General features: G+C 47.9%; 1 protein-coding gene across 6 annotated transcripts in view; it reads left to right on the forward strand.

Moving 5' to 3' along the window:
- The window catches only part of NTRK3 (neurotrophic receptor tyrosine kinase 3), a 379,660-nt gene that overhangs the window by 271,426 nt on the left and 86,975 nt on the right, over nt 1-21,259 (forward strand). Inside the window, exons 14-15 of one of the 6 annotated variants that reach the window (XM_032391892.1) lie at nt 8,535-8,669; nt 10,140-10,881. The exons of 4 other annotated variants lie outside the window; for them this stretch is intronic. In XM_032391892.1, coding sequence (XP_032247783.1) covers nt 8,535-8,669; nt 10,140-10,258 — 254 coding nt within the window. In that variant the 3' untranslated portion in view covers nt 10,259-10,881. Of the gene's footprint in view, nt 1-8,534; nt 8,670-10,139; nt 10,882-21,259 lie in introns of those variants that run through there. One more of the 6 variants, XM_032391893.1, reaches the window with a different exon arrangement.

A 21,259-nucleotide genomic window follows, 5' to 3' on the forward strand; every position in this document is an offset into this window, starting at 1 on the left:
GATGGGAATTTAGCTCTGGAGGGATCTGCAGAACTACATGTCCTCCCAGTTGTTAGGGGATTCACTTCACTGCTTGAAGTTATGGGCTGGGGACAAACTTCCACACTGATGAAAAGAGTCTGAAAAAATTAATGTTGTCATTCCCTGTCTGGGAGTACAGGAAATAGGAATCTCTGAGCCTAAGGAAGTGGGGGAGAGAGGATAAAGATACAGCCTTTTAGATGATGAACTAAATTAGGTCACCCAACTAGCTGAAGACATTCTGCTATATCCTTAGTACTACCATGTTGGGGCCCCAAGCCATCATGATAGGATTAGTTCAAAATTGATGCTGTAAGCACCCAGGTGGAGGCAACAGTAATAACAACAACAACATTAAACAATGATGAGTGGAAAAGGAAAAGAAAAAAAAAAAAGAGAAGGAAAAAAATTTTCCTACTCTAAATGAATTACAATGGAAAAGCATTAGACACATGGGGAAAAAAAATCTAATGATAAGGATGCTTGTTATCGTGACTTATTCAACACTATTCTGGTGATCTTAGCCAATGCAATAAGACAAGAAAAGAAATATAAGAATTGGAAAGACAGATAGATGATTGCCCTAATCATGAATGATGTGATCACCCTACAGAGAACCTCAAAGAACTATAGAACTAACTAGAGAGTTCAGCAAAATTCTGAATGCAAGATGAATAAACAAAAATCAATATATTCCCTAAACACCATTAGATAATTTAACTGAAAACAAATCACATTTACAATACCAAAAATGGAATAGAACTAAAAAAAAAAAAAAAATGAGGCTTTTAAAAAAGTATATATCTCACAAAGATATGCAAGATTTTATGTAAAAATACAAAACATTATTAATAATATAAAAGAAAAATAGTAAGTGGAACATATATCTTCTTCATGAGTAGGAAAAACCAGTATAATAAAGTTGTTGATTATCCCCCAACTCTATAAATTAAATATAATCTTAATAAAAATCCCAGCAGGGGTTTTGAAGACACTTACTTGATAAGCTTATTCTATAATTTATGTGGAAGAATGAGAGACAAAGAGTAGCTAAGGTATTTTTTTTAAAAAGAAGATCAAGATTGAGATTTGTTTTAGTAGACAAAAGGACGTTATAAAGTTGTAGTAATTAGGAGGGAAGACAAAGAGGCCGAAGTATAATAATATTTTTTAAGCACTCAGAAAACATACATGTGTTTGTATATAGGTATATAAATCTAGACAGACAGATGTATGGGTATGCGTGTATTTTTGATATATCATTGCTTATCAGCATGAAAGGGAAGAATGAATCTGTAAAGCCACATGAAAAAAAGTAAGGTTATAGTATTACCTCATACCAGACACAAAATAAATTGGAAATCTGGGTGAAATTTGAAAGTAGAACTGTTCGTTTTAAAATAGTTTTAGATATACAAAGAATTGTAATGGTAGTACAGAGAATTCCCTTATACCCCTCACCTAGCTTCCCCATTGTAATCATTCTGTATTGCCATGATACATTTGGCACAACTAAGAAACCAACATCAGTACATTGCTATTTACTAAACTCAGTACTTTATTCTGATTCATTGGTTTTTCCCCAAATGTCCTTTTTCTGTTCCAGGATCTCATCCAGGACACCACATTACATTTAGTTATCATGTTTTCTTTGCCTCCTTTGACCTATGACAGTTTCTTAGACTTTCCTTGTCCTTGATTACCTTCACAGTTTTGAGCAGCAGATTCTATGCAGAATGTCTTCCAATTTAGGCTTGTCAGTTGGGGTCCTGGGTTTTAGGAGGAAAGACCACAGAGGCGAGTGCCATTCTCATCACATCACATCCAAAGTATGTGCTTATCACATGGCATCGCTGATGATGCTCACCTTGACCACCTGGCTGAGGCAGGGTTTGCTAGGATTCTCCACTGTAAAGTTACATTTCCCCTCTGCCATCCTCTTTGAAAGTAACCTAATAAGCAAAGCACATACTCACAGTGGGGAGTTAAGCTCCACCTCCTTCAGTGAGGAGTCTCTACATCAATTATTTGCAATTCTTCCCTAGGGTAGATTGTTAAATGTAGTACTTTTAAAGGAAAGGAGAATATCATTTGACTTTGAGGAGGGAAAATCTTCTTAAGATATAGATTATGAATATCATAAAGGGAAAGATTAATGGATTTGACTACATTAATTTAAAAACGAATCTATATAAGATGCCATATACTAAGTTAAAAGACAAACTATGGACTAGAAGAACATAATTTCAACCCATGTATCCAACAAAAAATTTGCAAACAGAATAAATAAACTCATACAAATCCAACAGACCAACAACCTATTATATGTAGATATATACATTACATATATTTATATACACATTTATGTACGTGTGTGTGTGTGTGTATATATATATACACACACAGTGAGTAAAGGATATGAATAGACAATTCACAGATCAGGAAGCTCCAACTGAGATGATGCACAACTTCAGTAGTGATCAGGGAAATGCACCTTAAAAGTGCAAGGAGATAACATCTACCACACATCAAATAATATCAGATATGGGGATACAGGGTAAGAAGTTCACCCGTTTAGTGATTATAGAAGTATGAGTTAGTACCATCACTTTGGGGAAACATTTAAGAACATGCTGAAGGATTTATATGCACTAAATTATAAGGATATCCTACAAAGCCATTCTTCTCAAACATTTTTTTGCACACAGATTGCCTGAAGAGCTTGCTAAAATGCAGATGTTGATTCAGTGGGATCTGAGAGTTTCCATTTTTTACCAAACTCCCAGTTGCTGCTGCTGGTCCGCATGCCCACACTTTGAGTAACAAACCTCTAGAGTAGAAGTCAGCAAATGATGGCCCACCCAAATGTGGCTCCCATCTGTTTTTGTAAATAAAGTTTTATTGGAACACGGTCATTTGTTTGTGTGTTGTCTATGGCTGCTTTCTGACTACAATGGCAGAATTTAGTAGTAGCAACAGAGATTTGGTGATTTGTATAAAGCCTAAAATATTCATTGTCTGTCCCTTCGTAGGAAAAGTTTGCCAATTCTGCTCTAGAGAAACTCTCCCACATGCACATAAAGAGACTTATATAATATTTATTGCAACTTTTTTTAATATTGACAAAATGGAAACAAATCTCAGTTGGTTGAACAGATAAATAATTTGCAGTATATTCATATGGTGGATTATATCAGTTACAATTAATGAATGAGAGCTACATGGCTCAACATGGATAATCTAGAAAACATCCCTTGTTTAGGCAAAACAATACTATAATTTGCTTACCATTATGTACCGATGTAGCAAAATTATTCAAAGAAGCTTAGCAATGATAATCCTCTATTTCAGGGAAGTGGTTAACTCTGGTTTGGGATAAAAACAGGAACAGGATCATGGACAGACTCATTTGGGTTCTCAACCATAGCTATAATGTATTATTTCTCTCAAATTTTGTGAAGAAGATATGAGAATATTATAAGCTGTTAATACTGGGTGGTGGGTACATGGTTTTGCTATTCCCTAGACTTTTCAGGTATTTTCAGATATTTCAAACATTTGAAAAGAATAAAAAGAATCAAGAATGGGAAAAATATGCTGAATATAAAGACAGGATTTTGCAGTTCAGGGAGTGGGTGGGGAGATGAAGATTTTTAATACCTGACGCTTCCTCTCCTCTCAGTTAAACAAGAGGAAGTGTTCCGACATCATAGATCGTCCTTTATGTAGTTAATTTTGAGAATGGTGAACATGCGACTAATTTTACTCCATGCCTTATGGAGTATTTTGATTTTAAGAGGTCACTTCATCCACATCCTGGAGTGTAAGGAATTTCCCTTTCTCTGGGACTAACATTTTACTCCTTTCAGCCAAGATTCACTTATTATTGGGACAATCTTTGTGATGCCAAGGGTGGAGCCCCCGGGCACATCCTCCTACATCTAAATGCAAGCCTTGACATGTCCATCAGGGAAGAGTCATAAGAGCCTTCAAGATTCCTTCAGGGACCAGCCTCTGGCTGTTGTCTGAGGATCTCAGTGTTCTGTGCCCTTTTGTGTCACCCGGGTGTGGATGCCCTTCTACTGTGACTTCCTGTGGGCATGACTCCATGAGCCAAATCACATTTGGGGTACATTCAGCCTCAGCCCCCTCCCTCAGCATCTGCACACAGCTGGAACCAGACTTGGCACATGGACCAGGGCAGTCCCATCATTTATTTTCCAAGTTGTATTAAGTCAACTTTACAAGAAGAGGTACTGCATTCTGAAGTTGGGGATCCAGTTCCACACTCTTAGCCAGGAAGCGTACAGGAGGGACATTTCAGTTCCAAGAACATTTTTGTGTCCTTTGGAACCCTTTGTAGCAGGTTTGTCAATATAAGGATGTGGGGATAATTAGGTCAAATCATGTCCCATGGAATATAACGACTATATGAAGAGACCTGCTAGGTGATACTTGACAACCTTTGGTCAGGTGCCTTCTACACATAAGCACTGTGGAACACACAGCTGGCTGATGATATAGTGTCACTTTGTCCCCCAACAGCAGCATTGTAAATGGTCTTCAGCATGTCTTCTCATTGGGACTTTTGTTTTGAAACGCAGTGCCCTCTTACCCATGCGATTCAGTTCCTGAACGATCTCTACTCTCTAAGTTTGTCCCTTGGACGTAGGTTTTCAGCTCCTTCTTTATAACTATTAACCATGACCAGAGGGAGCATAAGTTTGGTCATGACAGGGACAGTCAGCAAGGCTTGCTGAGATGGCATTCCCTGGTCTTTAATGCACAGCCCATAACCTAATGCTGGCTTTATATTTATTGTCAAGTTTTAAGCTCAAATGCTAAGGCAAACCATGCAGGTATTGGAAGTAAGTGGAGGGGTCGGATGGAGGCTAATAGGGAGTGGTAGAGTATATGGCAAAGTGGAGAACACATGCCCTGCCTAAATTGAGTGAGCACCGTGTTGCTCTGGCTGATTTGCACTGTGCAGAAATAGCTGGCCCAACATTGCCAGAACTCTTGGATTTTCAAGGGAAGCTACAAATACAGAAATTTTAAATGTGAAATCTCCCAAGTTCTAAATGTTGGCAACTAAGTAAAAAATTTTAAAAAGAAATTGTGCTGAAAAAAGACACATCCTAGAGCCACATATGGCCTATAGGTTAGGTTTGCAACCTCAGAATAAAAGAAGAAGAGCTATGAGAATTTTAAGCAATTTTTAAGAGAATTTTAAGCAAGCTAAGTCGTGGCCAGCAAGGCTAGGCATTTTAATGTCACCCACCCGGGTCATTGCCACCTGCCTTCTACTGAATCTAATGGCAGGAGAGAAGGAACCTAGATAGAAAACAGTGCAGTAACCACATCAGGAGGCAAAGGTACCGAACAAAGTAACCCTAGTCCTATCCCAGGGACTGCTAGGACTCTTTGGTGGCCTTCTTTCCATAACCTTGGAGAGGCCACCACCCAAGCGGGAAATGAAGCAAGAGATACCTATCATGAGGGAGCTTTTCTTTACCATAATATACTCTTTCCTGACCCTTCTTGTTCACATAGTGGCCTAGTGCTCCACATAGTGGAGGGTGCTGGGGAGAGAGTTCTTCCTGGCGCCATGCTTGGCATCCCAGGGGTATTCTCAGATATTCCACACTCTTGCTATGGGTCTGACTATGTTCTGGATAATTGTTCTTCTCTCCAAACTCATTAGCATCTCTCTTTCATTGGGTTTACTTTTCATCCTTCCTAAGCTGAACTCCTAAAAGTTCCATCAAAATGAAGGAGTCAATGGGTAGATAGAGTTTGGGTTTCTTTACTTGGAAAGTACGAATGCATGCAATGTGTTACTGTAAGAGTGGTGGGTGTGGCAGGGCCGAAAATGAAGCAGGAAAGGTTAGACCAGGCGTCTGCTGGCGGCGGGCAGGGACAGGCCGGGGATGCTCATCTCCCTGGCTAGGGAAGCTGTTGGTGAGGAAAGAACACTCTAGCCCTCCATCCAGGCCTGGCAGAGGAAGCTATATATACAGCCCTGTCCCCACCACTGCTGCCTTGACTTCTATGTCAGCCTCTTTTCCCTGGATATGGATTTTTCAACAAATAGAAGCCATATTGCAAAGTAGTTCATGATAAAGACTTTGGGGTTATGAAGAGCTTGGTTCAATATCAGACTGCCACAAAGTGAACTTGGTTGGTTGGTTGGTTTTTAAAAATATATTATTGAGCCTTCGTTTTCCCACAGTTAAAATGGAGTTCATAATAGCAGCCTTTTAAAGATATTGGGGGACACTGGATTAGGTGTCAGCAGTGCCTGGCACTGTCCCTATCTTACGTAGATCTTCGGGTTCCGGGGGCTCAGCGATGCATCCGATGGTAGGATTGTTACAGCGGGACGTTGGTTGGGGGCTGCCTTCTTCAGTCCATCTCACCTCTTCTTACCCCTTGGGGAAAGACGGGGAGGCTGTGGATAGAGCGCCCCTTGGCTGGGGTGGGGTGCAGGGTGGGCTCTTCACCCTCACGTCTATCCGGTTGCCCCCTCCTGCTCTCACTTTCTGGACAAGGATCTAAATAGCCCTGTGTCTCCGGGTCCCTGCGAAGTCTCCCCTGACCTCAGTGCCAGGGCTCCTGTGTATTTCAACCCACTCTTGAGTCTAAAGTGCTTTTCTCCCAGCCAACACCATGTAAGTGCTAAGCGCCAGTGTGATGTAGCAACTCGAAGATGACAAATGAATACATTTGAAGAGGAAATGTTGGAAAATAATCCAATAGAGCTCCATTTGGTATTGGGCCTTTTATCAAGGCCATAACCTAAACCACTTTATGGAGTTAGGTAATAAAATTATCATGTCAGATAACAAAAGGAAGAAGCAGGGACAGAAAGGGAGGCCTTGAGAACCCAAAGCCGCCGCATGAGGAGTGTGTAGGCAGAAGAGGCAGGGAAGTTCTCACTGGTGGATGCGGGGGTGCTGGGCTCCCAAGGCCAGGGCGTTGGCCGTGGGGCTGGGGTGAGACCCCAGAGAGGGGTGGATGCTTGGGGTCTGCAAGGCTGTTAGAAAAACGGAGAGGTTTGAAGGCCTAGCCCCCTTTTGTGTTGCGCGGCCATCGGAGCTGGCCCTTCTCTGCTGCAGTGAATCTTGAAGGCCTTGCTGTTGAAGATTTACCCTGCTTTCGGCCCAGTGGGATTGGTTCCAGTACTTTCATCCAGTACTGTGGGTGCTCAGTGCCCCTTCTCCCCCAGCCTGCCTTCCCAGCTCCCCTCCCTTCCCAAAACAATCTCAGAGGCTCTGGCTCGCTGCTCAGGAAACTATACCTAGACAGTCCCCAAAGACCACGCTCATGTTCTGAGTCACGGAGGGCCTACAGTGAGCTCTGTGCTGCCTGGCTTTGGGGAGAGCTGTCACCAGATGGAAGAAAAGGTTCGACACGGAGGTCCGCAGGGCACGGTGGGGTGGGCGAGGCCTTCTTTGGAGGTGGGTTTGCCCCTCCTTAGCCTTCCCTCCACCCATCTGTGCCTTTCCCGGTCAGTGTCCATGGTGGTCCTGGCCTCCCCTGCCCTCCCCCAGGCAGATGCCTTTTCCTTCCTGCTCCAGGGTTGTTCTGAGCACGAGGGGGAGGAATGGAGGATCTTGGAGCGGTGCCTCCTGTGCTATCAGGATTCAGCACTTAGAATCTTGGAAGGGCTCCACCTGGGAAAGAGTTCCAGAGAAAACAAACTTCAGATCCCGGCTAATATGGGAAAAGGCTCATGTTCACGGAGGCAGCTTCAGGGACCTTGGCAGAGGCTTAGGCAGGCTTGGCCCCTGCCTTTAATGGATCCGACATGGAGCCTTCCAGGGCCCATGATGCTGCAAGGCCTCCAAAGGAGATTTCACTCTCAAGCTATAACATGATGCATTTCAGAGGAGTTGTAGTCGCCGGGTCTAGTGAACCAACAGCGTTTGTTGTTCCAACTGTTTATGCCCTAATTAAGGCAAGAAAGATTTTAAGGGACCAAACTCACACCCCGCCCCCCCGGCCCTGTCTCCTCATTGCCCCTTATCAAGCTGTTTTCATCTTGGAGATGAGCTGGATTTTTTCTGAGAGAGAGAAGGAGCCAGAAAGAGGGTCTTGGGACCTGCAGGGTCATCACCCCGGTGATAAGAATCATCCTTCTGGCCCTGAGAATGGCATCCAGAATAGCAGTGATGAGCACAAGTTCAGGGTGCTTGGGCCCAAGAAGGGGGATGGGGGGCTAACATGTCAGGGAAAGGGTTGGACAGAGTTCATGGTGATGGCAGATCTTCCCTGACTCCCTGGTTACAGTTCTTTAAGGCCACTGTCTGATACTCAGAGGACAATGTATCTAGATTTTATGCATAAAATAAAGCAGGTGCCCCTACAGGTAAAGCAGTGTGGACTACAAGAGCAGGAAACACCTGGGCTTCTGTTTCTGGCACTGTGCCCATGAAACTACTTTCCCATGTTTTTGCACTTGGGGCTCAATACTGACCATTAATTCCCCCCATGTCTGCCTCTTCTGCCAGGGGTCTTTTCAAACATAGACAATCATGGGATATTAAACTTGAAGGACAATAGAGATCATCTAGTCTCATCAACTCACTATATATATGAGGAACCTGAGGTCCAGAGTGGGGAAGTGTCTTACCCAAGGTCACATGGTGAGTTACCTCCTTTGACGTCTTTGTATGCAGTACAGACCCCTCCCCCAACCAATTTTGATTTTTAAGACCTCATGGAATCTCCCTATGTCCCAGAGGACTGGGGGATGACTAGGTACCCAGTGTGTGATTAGTACTAGAATCCCTTAGGTCAGAGGAGTCTTCCAGAGAGAATATGTCATAGGGCCAAGGTGAGGGGTATGGGAGAAGCAAGAGAGGGACCGTGGCCTGGATGGGAACAGTGGTTTCATACACCTTCTAGGCAGGCACCCAGACCAGTGGCCTGCCCTCCCTTCCACCTCAGACCCCAGAGAGCCCTCGTCCCGGGTTAACACCGCTTCTCATCCTGAAGCTGAGCCTCTCTCTAAATGTGATGTCATAGACAAGGAAGTTTCCCTCTCTCCTCACAAACCTGGCCCCACTCCCTGCAGATGGAGGGCTCCCAATGCCCACATTACTCAACTGTGTTTTGATCTGGGAAGGAGAAGGGGAGAGTCTCAATGCAACCAACTCGGTCTTTTCCCATTGTATCCCCAACACCCAGCTGCCCATTGTGTCCTTCACATGCGTGCACATAGCTTTCATGAAAAGACAAGCTTGTCTGCACGCACACACACGGAAACACACTGTACAGACATTATTTTCTTATTAAACCTCCGTCTGGAGAGTTGATCAGGAACACCCACAACTCTGGACATCCTAATTCAGTCCATGGCAGTGTGGCCAGACTGGAGCTGAGTTCTCATGCACTTGGCTACCAGGGTCATTGCTCCAGAACACTTCCATCCCCTCTAAGACTTGGCATTACGATATGGCCAAAAAAAGCAGCCATTATTTCCTCAACTTTCCACTGAGCTGGTGAAAGGAAACCAAAAGTCAACGAGAAAGAGGGGGCAGACTTGGAAGAATAGTGCTCACCCCCCTGGTGTGGTCAAGGTAGTCTATAGGATTCTGGCTCCTAGGATTAAGAAGTAGCCCTCTACTATCCCTTAACAATGCAGGTTCTGAGAATGCATCCCTCCCACCCCGCCCGTGACCCTAGCGGTGATGCCCCCTCCCCATCTACCTGTCGGCTCATCCTCAGGGGCTCCTCCCAACCAGATGAGGCCACTCCTGCTCTTCCATGACAATCCAAGGCCAAGCCCCCAGATAGTTGGCTCACTTACCTTCCTCGGTTCAGTGGAGGCCGCAGCAAAATGGAGTGTTTCCAGTTTCTCTGACCATGCTTGGTTTTAAGTTAATCCCCTCCTCCTGTCCTTCCCTTTTGCTGACAATTCATTTGGCAGTTTCCAATATATATCTGTGTCCATATCTCCCATTCTTCCCCCCCCCTCCCCCTCCCCGCCCCCTTCAAGCTCCCTCTCTGTTTCCCCTCCTAGTTTTGATCTTCTTTGGGGCGGGGGGGATTTTGGTTTTTACTTTATTTTGCTTTTTTCTGTTTTTCTGTTTTTTTGTTTTTGTTTTTTATAGGTTTCAGAGAAATTATGTTGAATCCAATAAGCCTTCCCGGACATTCCAAGCCTCTTAACCATGGCATCTATGTTGAGGATGTCAGTGTTTATTTCAGCAAAGGACGTCATGGCTTTTAAAAACTCCTTTTAAGCCTCCCTGTTTTGATGTCACCTGGGTAGGCTGGGCCCTCTGAGAGGTGGGAAGCTCTAGGCGCTGTTCTCTTTGGATCCGGGGATGCTAAGTAGAAACTGCATGAGCCGCCGGTGCCCCTGCACCCTTTCATGCCACCAAGACGGGTGTCGTCCCTCATCCACCACTGGCAGGGCTGCCCTTTCCCTCAGTCATCACTGTGCTCCTTCTCCCCCTCCACCCCGGCCTCTGAGGCAGCTCCTGCCACCATCTTTAGAGCCAATAAAGAGAATTAAAAACCTGTGCACCAAGAACCATCTTTTAAAAAAAAACACACTAGCCATTCTCTTGCTTTCCAAAAACCACCCAACCACCACGAGAAAGCCTGATGAAGTCCAGCCGTGCTCCAGCCTCACTTACCCTGCTTGGAAGCGTGGGGCCTCTCCCTGGCTCTCCCTAGGATACCAGGCTGTCCTCTTAGCAACCTCATCACCCTGCAACCTCCAATGGGGAAGAGCGTCTAAGCAGAGGTGGAGACCACGCGGTGACAGAGGGGGAGCCAGGCCCGAGTGTTGGCACCAAGATTAGGTCTCAGAGGAAAGAATGGAAACCAATCATTTTCTATATATATATACATATATATATATATATATATATATATATATATGATTTTTTTTTTTTTGGTGGAGAAAACCATACTTTTTTTGGACACATTTTCCCCCCTCCCCTCCTCTTCGCTCTGGAATGGCTCACAGTGAGTGTGATATTAGAAAACTCCTTGGCCCCAAGATGTGCAGTCCTGACAAGCTTTTGCTACGGGAGGTCTTGCCCGTGAATGGGCCATCCTCCTAGGACCACAAGGGACCGAGCGAGTCAGGGCCCAAGGCCCTTCCTGCTAGTCCCTGATCCCAGGATTGGCTCTCTACCCCCCACTTTCACTTACTCTTGACTCTGAGAACTTTCGGAACCCAATGGAATCACCATTTCAAGGCCAAGATGAACTGAAGGGAAGAGAAGGAAAAATTGGCCTCCTCCAGCCCCTCTCATGAAACCAGTGGAAGGGCCATCCTGTTCTCTGGTCAATATATGTGTTTACTTTGCTTGCTTTGACTCATGCCTTACTCCACGGCCACCCTCTCCCAAAGAGGGGGTTTGTTCCTTCCATTTCCAACTTGATCTGCTGGGGAGAGGGAAGCACAGATGTAGGGCCTGAACCTCTCGCAGATTTGCTGCCATGCTGGCTGAGTGGACTCTGGGCTTGACCCAGCCGCTCCCACCTGGGGTACTTCCGTGGTGAGAAGTCAGCACAGGCTGTCCCTTGATGGTGGAGAGCATGAAGCAGGGGGGTCTCCCATGGGGAGCTCTTAGGACACGATGGTGGTGGTTTTTAACCCACTTAAGTTTTGGGGTGATGACTCACAGCAAGAGATAGTAGATTCTCTCTAGCTTCGGCAAATTTACATGGGAATCAAGCTTCCCACTGAAGGTCCTCCTTCCTGGGGCCTGTGGATGGTGGTTCTTTGTGCCAGGTTCCCGCTGATTCTGCAGATGCCTCCATGGGGTTTAAAATCACGAAGCTTTCCAAGTTCTTGGCCCATTTTGGGGGTGGCCTCCCAGACACCGTAGTGTCCAGGGTATTGTGTGGGGGTTCAGATTTTCTCCAGGGCCTCAAGATGTGTGTGTATCTAGCCCCTGATAGCTTCCCGCCATCCTGCCCTCCCCTCCCCACTGCTTCATGTCAGGCTGATCCCCACCGTGTCCTGCTGACCCTTGGGGCCAGGGCCTCCTCCTGAGTGTGGCTTTAAGGAGTAAGCTTGAGGATGATGTTTTTTTAATTATTGTAAATCATTACCTCATTTCCAGCCTGCCAGGCTCCATCCATCCCAGCATCTTTTATTCTGCCATTTTCTCACCTTGTGCTATGACAATGGGGCGTTGTATTTCCACAGAGACTTATAGGAGTGTTCAGTGTATAGTTTCTTAATAAACACTTTATTTTCTAATGAAATGACTGCATCAGACCTCTTATTTGGCAACTTTGCAAAGAATATTAAAGACACAGAAATTCTGACATTTCTCCCCCCTTCCCTCCCCCCATTTTACTGATACTCTTTTAAAGAAGTTTCTTAGCTCAGTCCTTGTTTGCCAAAGTGTTTACAATCTGTTGCATTGGTTGCTTTCATTGAGACTCCTCCAAATAGGTCAAGTCCATCTAGTGAAGTGTTTCCTCATTCTATCGAGGCAGAATTAGAGGCACAGAGAGGTTGAATGGTTCACCCAGGGTCACACAGCACAAGAGGCAGAAGCAAGATTCAAGCCTGACTCCTCTAGACACTGCTCAGGCCACTGAGACCCTCACCTCCTTGGTGGCTGGAGGACTGTTCTGTTGTCTGAGCGGCTAAGGCTTACCATGATCCTTTCTTCAGAACTGATGTGTAAGAGGTTTGGGAGGAGAACTGAGAGATCCTTGCATCAGCAGGTCACTAAGACAATCCTAGTAGAGCAGTTTTGTACCTTCCCGGGATCTTGAGGACGTGACCTTGCCCAGAGGAAGACGGGGCTCTGGGCTTGTAGGCCAGTCTGCTGATCATTCTGGGACGCCCCATCCACACACCCGTGCACACACACACTCAGGTGGGCCAGACTCTCCACCAGGTCTCATGTGGGCGGCCTGAAGCAGGAGGCAGTGGTGGGGTCCTCCTGAGAGTAGCATGTGTAAGTGAGCTGGGCTTGGCTGTCGGCCCTGGGTTCCTGGCCACGCCTGTAACTTACATCTACCTTTGAGGAGGAGGGGCCTCTGTGAGTAGGGTATCTGGAGCGGGAGTGGAGGACAGGGGCCGAGGAAGGTTTCCTGGGTAGGATTGGACCTTTTGCTGGGCCTCAGCAGGCTTTGTGGGAGCTTGCTTACTTAGCAGGTAACAGAGAGACAGGTAGAGCAAGGTGGGGGAGCTCAAGGCGGAAGTCCAACAGGGGAGTGGTCAGGCTAGGGTGGTGCTTTTTCTCCTGACCCTCATTGACTTAACCTCCCATTTAAATCGAGTTTGAGCCCCCCCGCCCCACCCCCGACCTCACCCCAAATGGAAGTTCCTCTTCTCTAGAATGGCCTGGGTAGGGCCTTGCCCCAGCTCTGCATTCTCCTATTCTCTGTGGTTCCAGGGCTAGAACTGGGATGTCCCAAGGGATGGGAGGATCTTTGGGACCACGGGGAAAACTTTCATTTTTAGTAAGAGAGATTTGAGCGTTGCTTTGTTCAAATGCATGGAGCCTTGGGAGCATGGGAGAAGAGGGGATGAATGGAAATGGCCCCTGAGGAGGGGGGAGGGACAGCACCCAGCTCAGAGGGAGGGGCCCGCACCAGCCCTGTGAAGGGAGCGCCATTCCAACGTGGGAGGAGGCAAGAAGAAAGATGGGAGTTTAGAGGTTTGGGGGCAAGGAAGGGGAGGAAGGCTTTCTGGTGGCTTCTGTTTTGCCTGTTAAGTGCAAGGCCAGGCCTTGTGTGGTGAGTGAGATCTGAGGGGAGCTGAGAAAGTCTGCAGTGCCCAGCGGAGGAAACGGGCAGGTGACAGATGAGCGCAGAGCGTTGTCAGGTGGAACGAGGACCAGCTGAGAAGGGAGAACAGTGTTCAGTGTCCTGGACTCTGTTTTCCAAGCTTTCCTGCTGGGTCCTGAAGTCCCTGGCATTTACCCCAATGTTAGAGCCTCTGGGGCTGTTAGAGTTGGCACGGGGCAGACGCAGAGAGCGGAACTCAGCCCAGAAGGACGCTGGCTTGGCCTGGCTTCATGCAGGGAGGCTCGGGGGACCAGCAAGACCTTCTGGGTTTGGAATCTCACCCACAGGATTTCACAGTGGTTTTCTTAGACTCCAGCTTGCACTGTGGTCCTGCCGTTCAGATCCACAGCTGACATAGGCCATGAATCCAGGGTGCTTGCCAGGTGCTTATCTGCGTCTGAATTTTAGAGGGGGTGGCTGAGGAACACTGGTTCTGAACCCTATTCTCGGGAGTCTGGAGAGTGGGAAGCTTGCTCTGTGCTTAAAGACAGCAGTGAAAACAGGAGTAGGGCCTCCCAGGGGCGTGCTCTGGAGAGGACTGGAGTCGTTCACAAGGATTGCATGGCCACATCCTGGAACTGGTTACCGAGCGCCGAAGAATGGGGCCCACCCGCGAAACATTATCCTTATGTCACCGAAGCAGAGCCGCTCAGAGCCAGGTACATCTTACCCAGGAGGAGGCTGAGACTCAGAATGCTCAGGAATGAGCCCCGGTTGTCACAGTTTGGGACCGGCAGAACCAGGGCCTACGTGAGGTCGCCCTGACTTCCCTGAGGTCTTCTGCTTCTGGAAGGCTGCAGTCCTGGGGGCTTCCCCCACCCCTCCCGAGGTGAACAAGTCTTTCGGGGCTCTTTGAGGCTAGATGCCATTCTGAACCTCCCTCTGGAACCAAACCGGGTGATTTTGAAAGACTCTCCGGAAAAGAATGTCTGCAGTGTTTTTATTCCTCGCCCATGCTAGCATTTCGTGACCCCGAACACCTGAAGGGGTGGTTGGTCTTCGGTCTAAGATTAATCACCCAGCTTGCAGGCGGCGAGATTGCCAAGCAGACAACGGTGGCGTCTTTGATCTTGGGGAGGGCTTGTCGGGTGAGACGCCCGGGTGGGTGAGGCTGCCCGGGTCCAGGCACGTGAGAGCAGCTTCAGACAGGAAGGTGGTGGGAGGAAGGACGCTCCTTGCCTGATTCCCCTGCCCCTATTCGAACTTTCCTGTCCCATCCGAAAGACCTCCCGGGGTGTCGAAGCTCAGCCATGTGCTTCTCACCCAGGAAAAGAGCCGATGCTGAGCATGTTCCGTGTGGAAGCCAAGAAGCTGGCCTCTGGGCCACCCTGGCTCTTCCCTCCTGTGTGGGAATTCTTCTGCAGCCAAACTTCCAGAAGCTGTGTCCTTACCTCCACCTCCCAGCTGCAGGTGTGACCTGAAAACAGGTGTGCCGGGCCCGGGACGCCTCCCCTGGCTGGGCCCAGTTCCCGCAGGTCAGGCCCAGGCATGAGCAGAGAGGCTCGTGCAGCTCAGACACAGCAGTGAGGGGCCGAGAGGGTTCGAGGCCACCGAGGCAGGACAAGCGCGGGCGGATCAGAGCGGGAGGGCTTTGTTGCTGTGTAGCTTTCTGAGCTATGCCAGACATGGATTAGGCAGAGGGCCTTCATTCTTCAGTGTTCAGGGACCCTGAGCTCTGGCTCGACTCATGCATTGCTGCCAGAGTAGTTCTAGCAGGGAGAGAGAAATGAGGCGAGGAGGAGCGAGGAGGTGGCAGGTGATGCTGGCCGCTCTGGGGCTCCCGTGGGAAGGACAGGAATGGAGGGAAACTCTTGAGTGTGACAGTGGAGGAGGTGACGGGGCAGTGGGGAGCATGGGAGTGACGGGGAGCCTGGTTCGCAGCCAGATTGTCCGGGAGGCCTGGGCCCCCTCCTCTCTCCCAGCTCCCCCGTGCCCTCCCCTTCACCCTCTTCGGTGGGGTTGATGTGGGCAAAGCCGCTCAGCCCCCAGTTGCCTTGAGTGGCTCTCACTCTGCACTTTGCACTTCCCACGTCCCCAGAAAACCTCAGCTTGTAGCTGACAGTATCACTCTGCGAGCTCAGTAAGACTCCTTGTTCAGCCCTACTTGAACCCCAAAGTAAGATGTGAGATGTGCTGGTGAGAGATAAGGTCCTTGTCTGCTTCTTGGCGGGGTGGGGTGGTCCAAAAATTCCATCAGGATTCTGAGATCCATTTGGGTAGGACTTCCATCCCACTTCCTCCTCTCGGTGGGTGACATTTCCATAACGTGACCCCAGGGTCCCCTTGGAGTTAAAGTCCCCCTGCTGGCTCGGGGAGGTTTCTGCATGGGGAGGAGGCCTACGGCCTCTCTGTCTTCTGGCCCCGTCCATCAGGACACTTCCCCTCCCATCATGAGATATCAGGGTGTGCCTCAGAGAGCTAGATCTTTCCCCACTGTGCTGGCCTTGCAGGGGGATGGGAGTGTGGGGCTCGAGTGTTCTTTGTGCTCGGGGGGCGGGGGGAGACAGTGCGAATGGGGGAGAAGGAAGAAGTATTGGGGCTGGCCTTGGACAAGACCTGCTGGCTTCCCTGAAGGAGGAACGAGCAGGTGGGAGGATCTCTGAGAAGCGCAGATCCTGCAGGGCATAGGGGAAGCTGCCGGCTTCAATGCGGTGTCAGAGGCCTCCAGCCCAGGGCAAGACCCAGTCCACGTGGGCCACTTTGGGAAGGCATCTGGAACTGTGTGGGGTAGAGGGGAGAAGCAGGCTTACCACATTCTGAGAGAAGAGCCAGAGCTGTAGAGAGGTCCTGGCTGGGGGCTTTGACGACACTTCTCAAGCCTCGGAAACAGGAGACACATGAGCTTCTTGCACGGCCCTGGGCTTCTCGGGGTCACGGTGTTTCCCCACACCCCTCTTCAAACAAGTACTGCCTGAGGCCTCTCCGATGTAGAGGAATCTGTGATTTGGCGAAGGGTGGAGAAGGGGGCAGGGGGTGTAACAACAAGAACGGAGCTTGGCTTTTCTGAGAGGCAGAGATGCTGAGCCGTTCTCCCCGCATGCCGCGCCCCCCCCGCCCCCCAGCCCCTTAAGAAGCAGCATCAAGTGATGTGTGAGGGTTTGGAAGGGTGGTCAACACTCCCCACTCAGAGACCAAGGAGCCAGGCTGCCCAAGGTAGGAGTTCCAGGATTGTGCTCCCTGGTCTGTGGCTTCATCAAAGTTTGGGGTGGGGGTGGGGGCAGAGCATCACATCAGCTCAGATAACACCCCGCCAAGCCTGACTGTGGTAAGTAACGCCGGTGGCCTTGGGGGCTACTAGTGACGACCAGCTTGTCTTCGTGGCCCTCCTTCCCCTCAGCTCCTCCTGCCCATGGGCTGTTACCACGGCAGCAACAGACATCCTGCTTCTGCCTTTGGGAACCTCGTTGGAGCGATTGGCTGTTTCCCTTAAAAAGACACAGGCTTCCCTCCTTTGTCCCCAAGTTCATTCTGCAGTGAGAGGGGCAGGGACCTGTCCCCGGGAAAGTGATTTCACTGCCGTGGGGGATATACCCATGTGATACTTCTTTTATAGAGCTCTGACTTGCCACCTCCTTTTACTCTGAAGCTCCCCCTAGTTTTGGTCTGTTTTGGTCCTTGCAACATTGCTTTACGATTGCAACGCAATGTCCTTTGCGCTGCAAGGTTTGCAACAGCCTTTGGCCAAAGGTCATGCTATCCTGACTCCCAGATGGATGTGTCAGGGAAAGAGTGGGCGTGGGGCTGGGAGGAAGGGGTCGCGGGAGCTCTTAAAGGAAGGACATCTGTCTACGGTCTGTGATGCGGCTCTAATCAGCCACACAGGCTGGGGAAATCGTTACATCACACGGCCAGGTTCTTGAGGGTATCGGGGAACACAGGATATGGAGAGCCCTTGAGTCTGAAGTTGAGAGGGTTTAGGTCCCAAACGCAGGAGACCTCTGGACCTACAAGAGTTCTGTCACTCCTTAGTCTTTATCAGCACCGGCCGGCCAAGCAGTGCCCAAGTCCTCAAGTCTGTGTCCCATGGGGCAAATGTAGGTGCCCTCCTTCAAACAATCTCAGGGAGAAGGAAAATGCCAGAAGGCAGGCTGAGGCCAGCCTCTGTATTCTAGGGACACCAAAGTGTCGGCCTTCTCCTGCTGTTAATTCTGAGAGAAAACTCACATGACGGAGAGCCTGAGGGGAAATCTCACAGCGACTTTTGTCATGAGCTTCAGTCTCCGCAAGGTCAGTCTGGCCAGGAGGACACAGCCGGGCTCCATGACTTGGGCCGCTCCTATCTGAGGGCTGCAGCTTTGGACCGAAGCCTTTCCCTTCGGAGGGAGCCAGATGCCAAGCCGGCCAGTGAGAGCTTGAGTCCGTTCTTTCCCACAGTCAGTGGGGAGCAGAGGAGGTGTCACAAATATAGAATACATTCTCAGAATGTCCTTCCTGGGAGAATTTAAATTCTGAGTCCCTGTTTGAATGACTCATGGAATCCTTCCCTCTTGATGGCTGTTGGTTTGGCAACTCCACTACCGTAACAGGCAATGGCCCCTAGTAGCTCTGATACCAAATGGCCAATCCGATTGTTAAGAAGACCAGAGTAACCCCACTGTGCATTTTCAGGATGGCATTTTTGGCTGTCTTAGTAGTTTTAGTGGGTCAACGGCTTGATCAACCATTGTCTCACATGAATTGATCAGTTTTCTGGGCAAAGCTTCAGTTTCTGCAATATGACTCTCTCTTAATTTGAGTCCCCAACTTGCAGAAAACCTTTTCCTCCTACTCCAGTTACTACAGAAATGATTTTGCTCTCCTTTTCATTGGTTGAGACAGTGCTTCCCTAGAGTCTCATGAGATGCTAAGATCCCATCCAATAACTTTGGAGAATATTGCATGGTATAGCCAATCTCTTATAGATTCACAATACACATTAGGATATTAAAGGCTTTGAGAAGTCCTGCTTTAAATAAAACTTTTTATCCCACCACTTTCCCAATCTAATTGAACACAGAATGCTCTTCACTTAATACCTATCAGTGGATTGGCACACACACTTAAGGTAACACTGGGTTATTGGGTGGTCAGAGCTTTTTTAAAAAGAAGAATGAAGCAGGGTATTAACCAACCGCTGACCAAGATGAACAACCACACCCCAACACCTTTGCCCAGCCGTAGGCTCAGTCCCTGCTTCTGCCTTCTGCTTGGCAAAGAGGCAGACGTGATTCTGAGAACTGGTGGATAGGTACTCTTGTGAAGAGCAGGAAACCTTCACTGTGGTATCTCAGAAGAAAATGGTAAGTCATCTCACATAAGAGCGTAAGACTTCAGCACTAAACCTGGCCACCCTCCCAGGCTGGTGGAGGAGACATCATCTAGTGGTAGGACACAGGAATGAAGACCTGGAGCCCAGTCTCAGCACCTCCACTAGCGAAATGGCTTGGGGTAAGTTACATTTCCTTGTTCCATATTTGTCTCTGAGTTTGGTAATCCTCAGATACAAAGACTCTACCTAGACAAGTGCCCCAAATGCCATATCCCTACGAATCACTATTGTCTCCTGGTGGGGGACATCTTTTGGTTCTTGGGTCCACCTCTCTCTGCTGAGTGTCTTGGTGTATCACGTGGGAAGAGCGCCTTTGCTCCCTCTTGGAATGCTCGGGGGCTTGAAGGCAAGGGGAGGGAAGAAAGAGAGAGATGGGTGCCCTTTCTCGTGAGGGTTGGTGGATTTCTCTGGATGAGGAAGGAAGCGGATGCTTGGGGGTTAATAGACCCTCTGTCACAGTTGGACAGGGCCAAGTGGGAGTTCTTGGCAAGATTTTCCGACTTTGATCTCAAGAAGGCAGCTCTGCCTAACAAATAGTCTGAAATGTCAAAGAATAAATGTTAAAGCTTGAGGGGTCATTCTCTGGGGAGTTGCCTGGGCTGGCTAGGGAGGGAGAGGAGGAGGGAGAGAGGGACACAGCAGAATCCTTCACATAAAGATTCTGACTTGGTTTTGTGATATTTAAGAAAAAAGAAAACTCTGAATTATTTATAGCACAGAAGATGGAAGCAGGCTGTAAAGAAGTAGCCAGGCTTAAGATGGTAGTTCACGTTCCATTATTTATCTGCCCCAGCCTTGAACTGGTAAAACTTTTCTTGTTGGTGACATGCTATTGACCTCTCCTTGAATTATTTATTGTTATTATTATTACTACTATTATTATTATATTAATTAAGAAAAGTCAAGTTCTTTGACATGAGAGTTGGGGGGAGGCAATTTCTAGAAATGGTTGTTACAGACAGCAGGACTTATCTCTTCCTCTTGAAGGATCTCCAGCATGTCCTTCACCACCCCTTTCCACTCCCACCAGCTGTGTACTGCTCCTAGATAGGTGTGAAGCACTTTGGTTTTGGCCTGGCCACTAGTTGGCCACGTTGATATTATTTCAGCATGGTGGATATTGTCTCCCAGTTGTTCCAATTGCAAGATGGAGGCAACTGTCATCTGCCTCTTCTGGGTATGCTGGGCCAGTGAATGATGCCCTGTGTTCAGAACACCTCGCACCTGGGTGGGGGTGGAGGGGAGAGAAAATAACCATCAATGTTATGTGGTGGGTGGGGGGGCGGGGGAAGAAAGGGAGTAAAGAGATTATAAAGGGAAAATCAGAAGTGACGGAAGGATTGGTGTTAAAGCTGGAAGGAATGAGGTCTTTCATCTGTTTATTTTGGACTGTGATGTTGTTTAGATGTTTAAAAAAAGTGCTTCTGGTTGCTAATCACATCCTGATTCTATAGCATGGGTAATTGAAATCCACTGATAATCTCAGAATTGCAGTTAAATTAAAAATGACAAGCTTCAGATGCTCTCCCTTCTCTCTCCACAAATAATACAAATGTGCTCCAGTCCCTGTGCCTCTAATTGTTTTCGCACACCCTGGACACTCTTGGAGATGCAAATGAATGGAAGCAATTTTGCCAGGTTGGGGATGTTGAGGTGAAGCTAGTCCAGGTGCAAATCGGATCATTGGTAAGCCTCCAAACAAGCAATATTGTGTTTACCATGTATTGCTTTTATTGACAATATTAATACTTTTGCTGTTTTTCTAGACTTTTTTTTTCCACCTAGAAGAACCTAGAGAACATTTTGCAGCTAAAATGTCATCGTGACACTCCTGTTAGAAAACTCTGAAAATGTACTTATTTTTATACTCAGTAACTTACTCTACCTCTCAGAAAGGTCTTCCAAATATTTTTCCTCCACTGCCTGCTTTCAGATATGTAGAAGTGTGACCAGCATCCTGCTCTAGGGCAGTGGTTCTCAAACTTTTTAGTCTCGGGATCCCTTACAAATTATGAGGACCCCAAAGAGCTTTTGTTTATGTGGGTTATATCCATCTCTATTTATTGCAGTTGAAATCAGAACTGAGAAAGATTTAGAAACACAAGCACACACACATACACATTCCAGTTAGACATCAGACAATGTCATCAC

The sequence above is a fragment of the Phoca vitulina genome, unplaced genomic scaffold (assembly GCF_004348235.1).
Source record: "Phoca vitulina isolate PV1807 unplaced genomic scaffold, GSC_HSeal_1.0 scaffold65, whole genome shotgun sequence".
NCBI classification, from domain to species: Eukaryota; Metazoa; Chordata; class Mammalia; order Carnivora; family Phocidae; genus Phoca; species Phoca vitulina.